This window comes from Streptopelia decaocto (assembly GCF_964273445.1).
Source record: "Streptopelia decaocto genome assembly, chromosome: Z".
Lineage (NCBI taxonomy): Eukaryota > Metazoa > Chordata > Aves > Columbiformes > Columbidae > Streptopelia > Streptopelia decaocto.
The window spans coordinates 6,130,234-6,141,424 of NC_138657.1; the positions used below are offsets into that span (position 1 = coordinate 6,130,234).

Sequence of the window (11,191 nt, forward strand, 5' to 3'; positions counted from 1 at the left end):
AAGAAGCCATCCTGCACAGAGCTGTGTCTGCGCAGGTCACAGCTGCTGGCAGACGACCGTGTCTTCCAGGAAGAAGAAAGAGGGGAGAATGCAGGGCACGGAAAGGGAAGGAAAGGAAAGGGTGCCACACCTTTCCTGCCCAGCAAAAGCGCATCCTGGGGAGTGGGACACGATGCAGCTGAAGAGGCCATCACGAGGAGTCTTGTGACAGGGACTCCATTACCACCCGGACAGCAACTGCCCTCTCTCTCTCTTCAACAGCGTCCATTCCATTCCTTCTGGGAGCTTTACCATGAGCAAAGCTGCCCATAAGTGTTGTGTTTGAATAAAGGTTGTGTTGTGAGTGCTTGCATCACTTTTGTGGGGATCGTGGGCATAAGGTGCTGACTGCTCAGCTGCCACAGAGTCAGGGAGCGTTGTGCAGAAGACCTGATGGGATGGGCTGTGGTCTCTCTGATTCTGTAAATCAGGCTCCTCCTCACGTCCACGCGTCCTCATCAGGGCAATGAGAATAACTCATCAGCCTCCGGAAGGTGGTCCATCCAGTGCAGCAGAGGGAGCAGAGGACGCAGGAGCAGAGTGGCGTGGCCTTGGGAGCACTGTGCTTTTCTGCCTTGCAGCAGTGGCAGGTCTAGTCTTTGTCCTGCTCTTTGGGCTCTGCTGGCGACTAGAGAAAAGGAGCTGTGCCTGTGTCGGTATTAATGAGGAGGAGAGATCCAGCAGCCACACAGCGCAGGAAACGGAAGAGGAGACAGGGTTGAGCAACACGAGGAAGAGGAAAGTGTAGAAGATCCCTGTGATGATAGTCATTTGAGCATGGTTCCTCAAAAGCACATTCAGTATCCAGTGCGGAACATGGCCAGCAAGTGCCAGGTGGCAGAGGAAGTAGCGGTGACTTCCCTCATGTTTTCAGATTGCTCTTCTTCAATAGTTTCTTCCTCACACTGCAGCCAGTCATTGAGGCGCGCAGCACTTTTGAAGGCTGGAATCCTCATGGGAACCATGCTGTCTACCTCCTGCTTGTGCCCCTGCATCCTGCCCTTGGCCATGCCTTCCACCTCGATCTGAGCATCGTGGAGCAGGTGCTGGCAAGAGACCCCTGCAACCATGTGGAGCTGCAGCATGCCTGGATGAGGAAACATCTGGTGGAGAATGTGCTGAGCATGTGCATATCCCTGAGGACACTCTGAGTAAATGTCACCCTGTATCACCCCTTGTCGTAAGACGATGTGGAGAATGCAAAATTGCCGGCAGGGCAATACCCTTTCATAAACTCTTAACAACACTGAATATCAATGTCCGCCAGACCACGTTTTTCCAACCCTTCTATACTCTATACCCAAAAGGCCATGCAGCAAGTACAGGCTACGATTGGTTACACTTGCAGTCACTCTTCCCCCCCCCACTATGGTGATCAGCTGCAGGGCACTGTCCACACACTATTCATGCGCAGCGACCACGGCGGTGCTCCTGCAGCCTGGGTTGAGGGCAGACCAGCTTCTGTTTACTTCCTTTCAGCCTTTGGTGTCTCTAGGAAAAACCTCCGTGCAGGTGCTAGCCCAAGCGCTGGCTTGTTCATAGCACACAGCCAAAAACTCTCCACAATTCCTCCTTTTTTCTTTTTTTTTCTTTTTGGACAAGCCAGGCTTGCTTAGCTATGCATTCTAACCCCTCTTTGATACGTGATAGAAAACAACTTATACATAACATATCAATTACAACAACAATCAACATAAACAATGCACTTTGCAATAAACTCTTAATCCACCCTCCTAGGCCAAGCCAATTTGTTAAACTTTTTAAACCAAAAATCAATCGGTTTGATTTCCTGTGGCTCTGGCCCTACGGAAAGGCGATCATTGCAATTGTCATGGTTGTCAAACCATGCGCTAATATTTTGATTCTTAGTAAACCTGAGGTATTCTATTGCCGTTTAAATATCACAATGGATTGATTAAACAAATTTCAAGAACTTTGGTTTAATGGTACTCCTATTTATCATGTAACAAGCGATGTGCTGGGTGTTGATAAACTTACTCAGAAGGTAGTGGTGTTTAAAGGCCTACTTATATAACTACATTACACATACATGTCACAGCTAAATTAATGCAAAGGTTACGCCTCACTCTGTGTCCTCCGAAGGTTCTGTTGCAGGGAGTTGATTCGGTTGAATTTGTTTCAACTCCGGCTTTACTGCTCGGCTTGGAACCCACAATGGACCTTGATCTGTGGAGAGACGCATGTACCCTCTACCGTTAAAAATAACAGGTACTGGTCCCTTCCACATTCCAGTGGTGGGATCACGATATCTCACCACGAATTCCGGTAAAGTGTTCTTCCTTCCTAGTCTGATCTGATAATGATGAATGATCACAGGAGGCTCCTCATGATCTCCAGTTAAACGTAAATAATTCAAGGTAAACAAGCTAAGCGCTGTTGACAATCTGACTCTTCCTGCTTCTGTTTGTTCAAATACCCCTTAATCATTTGATGTGAAAGTTCTAACTTTCTGGCTAACATAGGCAGGGCCACTGTCTGTCTTAATCTTTTCTGGGACACCCATTACAGCAAAGCAAGCTGTGAGATGTTTACATACATGTTGTGCTTTTTCTCCTGGTAAAGCAGTAGCCCATATCATTTTTGAAAAAGTATCAATTGTGACATGCACATATTTAAGTCTTCCAAATTCTGGCACATGTGTCACATCCATTTGCCATACTTCTAAGGCTTTTAAACCTCGAGGATTGACACCGATTCCTATACCTAACATCTGGCCTCCACGCTGAGGACATGCCTGTACAATACTTCTTGCTTCATTTAAAGTTAAATCGAATTGTCTTTGCAGACCTCTGGCATTTTGATGAAAGTTCTCATGACTTTGTCTTGCTTGTTGGAATTTATCTGTTGGAGGCATGTGCTGTACTGAACTTACTAAACTCTCTGCAATTTGATTTCCTTCACCTAGACCAAGATTCCATTGGTGACTACGAACGTGAATCACACAGCAGGGTTCTTTTCTTTGATTTAAAATAGCTCTCAACTGTACAAACAATTTTCCTAATCGAGGATTATTTTATTGTCTTAACAGAGCATTTTCCATTCGGGGTATTACACCTGCTACATACAAAGAATCTGTGACAACATTTAAAGCAGATTTCAGCCAATTATTTAAGGCCCATATTACTGCCGTGAGCTCTATAGTCTGCAATGAATCCTCTTTTGAACCTTCAATTAAATGCTGTTTCCACTGACTATTCTCTTGCCAGACACATGCTGCCTGGTGTCTTCGTTTTCCTGCATCTGTATATACTGTAAGCCCTTCAGCAGGTTTTGCTTTTACTTTGCTTCTCTAACCACTGATTTGTTCTAAGAAATTGCCATAGCTTCCCTTTTGGTTGTCGTGAATGTACCTTGCCTATAAATCCTAAGAATGCATTCTGAATAGGCACCGAATTTCTCAGCCACCATTCTAAATCGGCTCCATTTATCGGAATACTGATGTCATCTGGTTCCTGACCGCTAATTTCTATTATTCGAGATCTTCCTTTTCGAATCAATTCTCCAACGGCTTCTGGTCTTGGTTGAATGCTGAATTCTGGTTGGACACTGAGAAAAAGCCATTCTAATAATTGTAAATCATTTTCTGTTTTCAATCTGACAGTGGCACAAAAGGAAGAATCTGTAGCAAGATCTATGGGGAATTCCCCGTCTTTGTTTTGCCACTGGCAGATGATTGCACATGGATGTTCTAGATTGTTAATAAGAAGAGAAATTGGTCCATCAGAAAGTCTTTGGCTAGACCAATATTTCTGTACCTTTTGTATAATATCAGAAAGACATTTGAGCTTAGCTGGATCACCTCCTTTTAGAAGTGAAGTAAGAGGTGCTATATCATTGTTAGTAATGCCTACGCAATTTCCAATCCATTGGACATCCCCTCATCATTTAATGTCTGTAAATCAGTATGTAATTCGATTTTTTGTGGACGAAGATCACTGAATTGCTGCTACAACTGGTTGTATTGTAGATGAGACTTGCTGGCTAACTTGTCGAAGACATCTCTGCATGACCCCTTCAAAAGCGGCAGCCATCACCTCCGCACTTTGGTGTTCTTCTGATCTGGCTACTCGCGTTAGCATTTGTTCCACTGAAGATCCCGGGGGCAGAGTTTCTAATATTTGTTTAGTCTTTGAATTTGCATTAGCGAAACCTAGCAACCGAAACATTTGATTTTTCATTTCTTCTGACAAGTCCGGCTTTTGCATTACTCCTTCATGTAGCCGGTCAATAAAATGCGAGAAATTTTCTGTAGTGCCTTGGCGTATTCCGCTGAATGAGGGAGCTAAGGGTCCTGGTAAGGTTAAGAAAGCATCTAGGGCAAGTTGTGCAGCTTTCCGGAGAACTTCAGCACCAAATCGCAGTTGGACTTCTATTGTAGCATACTGTCCACGACCCGTATAGGCGTCCGGTACCACATTGGTTAATGGGTCATTTGGACTGGGGTGTTTGGCTGTTTCTTGCTGCGCTCGTTGAACCAGGCCGATTCCCACAGGAGGAATTGTGCCGGCGTTAGTAATAAGCGCATAAAATTTTGGCAGTCCATGGGACACAATAAGTCAGTGGTAAAAATCCAATGCAGTATTTGTCTGGTCGATTCTGAACGTATACCATAGTTGGTGATTGTTTGTTTTGCTTGCTGTAAAATTTTCCATTCATGTGGTTCCCATACCGCTCTCTGGGTGTTCATATTCCGAATTAGCGGTAGGGCTAATTTTGCTGGAGACCAATCACCTTCTAAGATGGCATCTTTGATGACCCCTGACCATCTGCCAGGTCGGGGCTGTGGTTGGTCAGTAGAACCTATAGGTACCCTTGGTTGCATTGTTTGTGGAAGGCAAGCTGGTTTTTGAAACTCTATTTGTCTCTTATTTTTCTCTACATCTGACATTCGCAAGTCAAGTTGTTCAAGCTTGCTGGTAATCTCTTGCAGTAACTGCTCTACTACTTGGGGTGAGCGCAATGATGTAGAAGGAGGCTCACAAGAAACTTCCACAGGTGTTTGTGGAGGCAGGTTGTGGGGCAACCCCGACCCCAGCGGCCTGGCCGTGCCCGGCCCGGCTGACGCGATGGTCTGAGAGGGGCGCGTGTCTGGCTCGGGGCAGGCCAGAGGGGGAGCTGTAGGTGGAGGGCGGCACTCAGGGCCTCCCGCATCTGGACAGTCCCCTAGCTGCACTTCCGCTTTCTTGTCACGTTGCCCCAGAGAATCAGAGGGGGAAACTTCCGGTTCTTTGCTTACGGACGGCAAAGTTTCCAACTCCCGCCGCAGATCGGATTGCGAGAGTGTAGGCTGAGCCGGGACCCCTCGGCCACCCCGAACGGCAGGCAGACCCCACAGAGTAGCCCACAGGCCCCTCTTCTCTTTTGGCCGACAAGTTTTATCAGTCCAGCTTTGTTCTGGGACAAGCGCCCTCGCGGCTCTCAGGGCAGCGCTTTGTTCGGACTTCATTACTTCTCATGATTCTAACACATTTCTCCACAATTCTCTCAGAGCTTTAATTTCTTTCTCTTCTTCCCCTCTGATAGTCTTATGGTGTCCCACTCCGTTGGGGAAAACGAAAGTGGAATTTCTCCAAAGTGTCCCCACTCCAGAGCTAAAAAAATCAATGTGATTAGGTTTTCCTGTGACGATCCCATACCTCTCTTAGAGAGTATACTCGTCGACAGTGCCGCTGTTGCCTCGAGCTCCAAATTTTGTGCTTATAGGCAAACGGTCTTTTTGGTAGAAGGCGAGTAGTCAGCTCATCTGGTGCTTGTCTTTTGACACCGGACAAAGCACATTCTCCTACCACCCCGGCTTGGCTCTGTCTTTGTGAATGCTGCTTACCGCAGTAAATTGTGCTCCAGACATCCTGCTTTGCGAACCATCCTCTGCTACCATTTGTTGTAAGACAATGTGGAGAATGCAAAATTGACAGCAGGACCTCTTTGAGCACAACGGGCGGGCCGGCGAGAGTAATGAGTCTAATTCAATATGAATTTAACATCAATACCCTTTCATGAACTCTTAACAACACTGAATATCAATGTCCGCCAGACCACGTTTTTCCAACCCTTCTATACTCTATACCCAAAAGGCCATGCGGCAAGCACAGGCTATGATTGGTTACACTTGCAGTCACTCTTCCCCCCCCACTATGGTGATCAGCTGCAGGGCACTGTCCACACACTATTCATGCGCAGCGACCACGGCGGTGCTCCTGCAGCCTGGGTTGAGGGCAGACCAGCTTCTGTTTACTTCCTGTCAGTCTTTGGTGTCTCTAGGAAAAACCTCCGTGCAGGTGCTAGCCTAAGCGCTGGCTTATTCATAGTACACAGCCAAAAACTCTCCACGACCCCTCTTCCATGTTATGGTGCTGCCCTTCTCCCGCTAACGCAATCTTCAGCTAGCTGACTGCTTCAACAGGGCTGTTTTCATTGTGTGAACAAGCGGCGGGGAGAAAGGCAAGTCGGACAACTTCCTGAGCATTTGGTAGACCGAGGCGGCTTTCCATCAGATTCATTTGAAAACCAAAGAGGATGTGCCACAAGCTGTGCTCAGAGAAAGCAGTAACTGAGTAGAAACATCATAGGTTTTCTTTCGTACCTTTGATGCTGCATTTCCCCCCGTTGCACAGGATATTGGCCACCACACCATGCAGCACAGCAGTGGAGGTGTGTGGCTCACCTGACGGATGGGAGGGAGGATGGAGACGCCCTCATGAACCCCATCCTAAGCCTCCCCAACAGCCATGGCAGAGGGAAGAAGGAGATCTTCCATGGAGACTCCTTCCTCTCACTGGAAGTTCTGCAGAGGGCCGCAAGTGGAGCACCCTCTTGACACTGGGGCTGTCTTTTACCCATCGCACATCACAGGATGAGCCCAATTGAAGGTTTATATTATAAGTACGTTTGGAATAGAATCAATCACTTTGAATTACAAGGTTGTGGGATTTTTAATACACTGTCTGTTTCACGTTACTTAGTAAGCGAAATGTGTTGAAATCTTAAACCGCATATTGAAAATTCTGCTCCTACTTCTCAAACTTGTATCTGCTTCATGAACACAACGCAGCTACAAACCATCAGCACCTGCAAGATAAGGCCTGTGTCCCTGACACCCTTGGGCTGGCGTGGAAAGGACTGGCCAGCAGGTCTTGGCAGACTTGGGTGCTGCTGACCATGCTCGCGGTGTCTTCCTGCCATGGGAAGCATTAAGAAACTTCTGATTTTTTTCCCTACTTTCCCCTCACACTCTCACAACTGTGGTAGCAATTTCACATGGGAAAAGAAACTCCTTGGCACCTCCACCTGCAGTGGGACCAAGAGAGAGACACCGCTGATGTGTCTCCGTGTGTTCACTGGGGTCCAGGTGGAGAATCTGCTGATCCCAGACACACTCTGGGGAGCTGGTACCGCAGAACTGAACATGCCGGACGTGGAGAAACCAGTGCTCTATCGGCAGTGGGAGCTGCCCACTGGGAAAACTCCACCTGCAACCCCTCATCACCCGTAGGAATTGTCTCTTTGGAAGCAACGTCCTCTCTCAGTGGCACAGCAGGAAGAGAGATCCTGCCACGGAGAGGCCCCATCTCCCAGTCACAATTTCCACCATCGCCCATCCCGGAGTGTCATGAAGGGCCCAAGGGCCCATCCATGACCACCAGAGCAGCGGTCAGCAGCAAGGGAGCTGATCCCATCTCACGGGATAGGATGTCAGGGAGCAAAGCATCCATGGGTCACATCACCCAGTTTTATACTTGGGAAGGGTCTGGGGGGCTTCCGTCTGCTTGGTAAACAGAACCCTGGGAGTGCTGTCCGGCTCGCTGGCTCTGTGCATTGTCAGGGTTGGTGTTTGGCTGCCAGGGGCAGCTGCGAGTGGCTGGGCCAGGGTGGTCCGGACGGGCAGGGCCGGCGGGCGTGCCTGTGACGCGCTCTGGCGCCTGTGACATCACAGGGGACCAGTCCCCACGGGGCGGTTATCAGGGGCGCCAGCAGCAGCGCTGCCTCAGTCCGGCTTGGTCCAGCGGTGAGTGCGCAGGCGGGGGGAGGCCGGGCTGGACGGGGCCGGGGCAGAAACGCGGCCCCCGGGGGTGGGTTCTCACCCTGCATGGAGGGCCCGGCCGCTCGCGGGAGCACCTTGGCCAGGGCACGGAGCCACCGCCACCGGGCCGGGGCAGCCCTTGCTGCCTCCCAGCTGCCTCGGCCCCGTTCCTACCTGCCCCCAGCTCCTTGCGGCCCCCAGCCCCGCTCCCCCTTCACCTGCCCCCTCCCTGCCGCCCAGCCCCACTGAGCCCCTTCTCTCCCTTCTCCTGCAGGACATGGCTCTCTTGGACATTTTCGTCGGGCTTTTTCAAATTCTTACCCTCAACGTGCAGTTGGTGGGCTATGACCTGGATGAGGAGACGCACGAGCGCATGGAGCAGCGTGCGCAGATGCTGAAACGGGAGATGACTCGGCTGTGGCAGGAGATAGAGGAGAGGAGCCGCGAGCAGAGGATCCAGGAGCAGAGTGGCTTTGCCTGGGCACCCCTGCTCCTCTCTGCCTTGCAACACTGGCTGTGCTGGGCCCTTGCTGCACTCCTGGTCGTGCTCTTTGTGCTCTGCTGGTGTCTCAGGAAACGGAGCCGTGAGCCAGAGACAGAAGAGGAGAGCTCTGGTAAAAAGGCGGAGAAGAAGAAACAGGAAGGAGAGAATGAGGACGCAAATGAAGCTGAAGAAGCAAGTGATCATGCAAATGAAGCTGAAGAGAATGGTGATGCAAATGAAGACGAAGAAGGCAATGATGATGCAAACGAAGCTCAAGAAGAGCGTGATGATGCCAATGAACCTGACGAAGACAACGACGATGCAAATGAAGATGAAGGAGAGAATGATGATGAGAATGAAGATGAAGATGAGAATGATGATGAAAATGAAGATGAAGAAGAGGATGATGGTGAAGAGGAAGATGGAGATGATGAAGAGAATGATGATGAAGATGAAGCGGAAGAAGCGAATGATAATGCAAATGACCTGGGAAGGTTTTTTGAGGAGGACATGCCGTGGCCAGTTCGGCACCTGGACAGAGATTGCAAGTTTGTGACGAGCTTTATGGAAATCTTCATCCGTGTCTACCAGTATATCTTCTCAAATACCTGTTTCCCAGTGCTGGAAAAAGCCATCGAGGTGGGCAGTGCCTTTGAAGGTTGGAGTCCCCGTGAGGAAGACGTCACCTACCGCCTGATTTTGCCCCTGAAGCCTCCCCGTGGACACATCTTCCACCTGGAGCCGGGCCGCGTGTGGCCAATGAGGAACTTCCGCATCCGTGTGGAGTTGGTGTGTACCTGTGAGATGGAGCAGCCGGCAGGAGAGGCACGTTGCTTCCTCCACCACCCCGAGGAAGAGCACGGGAGGAATGCAGGCTTCAGCATCCTAGACGACCTCTGCACTGCCTCCTACCTAGATGTGCAGAAAACTGCGCGCTATTTCCAGATGTTCGTGAGACGTTCCTGGAGGGCTCTGCCTCTTTCAGCCATACGCCGCCTAACAGTGCTGCCCTCTGACCGCTCCTGCAAATTCTGTGTGACAAATCGCCGGGGGAAAAGGATTTTATTTGAGTTGATATTTGGGGTGCAAGAAGGCGACTCGGACATCTTTGTGAGCAGCCAGTATACAGAGGCTGCCTACACTCCCAGCACGATGTGGCCAGAGACCTATGCTGTGGCAGAGATGAAGTTCTTCAGGTATATTGCCAGAAAGGCACATCCTGACACCTGCTACCTCAGGTGCCTGCAGCTCTGCGTCCGCTGCCTGCTGGGCAGAGACTTTTCCACCTATACGCTGAAGACAGTTATGATGCACGTGCTGACCACCATGCCGCTGTCACCCTGGCACAGGAGGTATTTCTGGGAATGGCTGAACGACATCCTGCTCTACCTGCAGAGATGTCTGTACGAGAGACGCCTGAACCACTTCTTCATTGGCAATGAGAATGTGCCTGAGGAGATCATCTTGCCCCTGGAATTGCGAATGGCTGAACCCTTCAACCTCTTCCAGCACCTGACGCAGAATCCTTACGCCTCTGAGCACGCAAAGCTCGAGTTTGAGGAGCTGCGTAGTCGGGTTCATAGGATGCTTCTCGACGGACGCTGAAAGAAGCCATCCTGCACAGAGCTGTGTCTGCGCAGGTCACAGCTGCTGGCAGACGACCGTGTCTTCCAGGAAGAAGAAAGAGGGGAGAATGCAGGGCACGGAAAGGGAAGGAAAGGAAAGGGTGCCACACCTTTCCTGCCCAGCAAAAGCGCATCCTGGGGAGTGGGACACGATGCAGCTGAAGAGGCCATCACGAGGAGTCTTGTGACAGGGACTCCATTACCACCCGGACAGCAACTGCCCTCTCTCTCTCTTCAACAGCGTCCATTCCATTCCTTCTGGGAGCTTTACCATGAGCAAAGCTGCCCATAAGTGTTGTGTTTGAATAAAGGTTGTGTTGTGAGCGCTTGCATCACTTTTGTGGGGATCGTGGGCATAAGGTGCTGACTGCTCAGCTGCCACAGAGTCAGGGAGCGTTGTGCAGAAGACCTGATGGGATGGGCTGTGGTCTCTCTGATTCTGTAAATCAGGCTCCTCCTTGCGTCCATTCTTCCTCATCAGGGCAATGAGAATAACTCATCAGCCTCCGGAAGGTGGTCCATCCAGTGCAGCAGAGGGAGCAGAGGACGCAGGAGCAGAGTGGCGTGGCCTTGGGAGCACTGTGCTTTTCTGCCTTGCAGCAGTGGCAGGTCTAGTCTTTGTCCTGCTCTTTGGGCTCTGCTGGCGACTAGAGAAAAGGAGCTGTGCCTGTGTCGGTATTAATGAGGAGGAGAGATCCAGCAGCCACACAGCGCAGGAAACGGAAGAGGAGACAGGGTTGAGCAACACGAGGAAGAGGAAAGTGTAGAAGATCCCTGTGATGATAGTCATTTGAGCATGGTTCCTCAAAAGCACATTCAGTATCCAGTGCGGAACATGGCCAGCAAGTGCCAGGTGGCAGAGGAAGTAGCGGTGACTTCCCTCATGTTTTCAGATTGCTCTTCTTCAATAGTTTCTTCCTCACACTGCAGCCAGTCATTGAGGCGCGCAGCACTTTTGAAGGCTGGAATCCTCATGGGAACCATGCTGTCTACCTCCTGCTT

General features: G+C 50.1%; 1 protein-coding gene across 1 annotated transcript; it reads left to right on the plus strand.

Moving 5' to 3' along the window:
• Positions 1–8,357: 8,357 nt before the first annotated feature.
• Positions 8,358–10,169, plus strand: LOC309451466 (inositol 1,4,5-trisphosphate receptor-interacting protein-like 1; the record flags this gene model as incomplete). The annotated part of the gene is made up of 2 exons (XM_082075146.1): positions 8,358–8,694; positions 8,956–10,169. The coding sequence occupies 2 exons, from the start codon at positions 8,358–8,360 to the stop codon at positions 10,167–10,169; spliced, it is 1,551 nt and encodes a 516-aa protein (XP_081931272.1).
• Between the last annotated feature and the right edge of the window lie 1,022 nt (positions 10,170–11,191).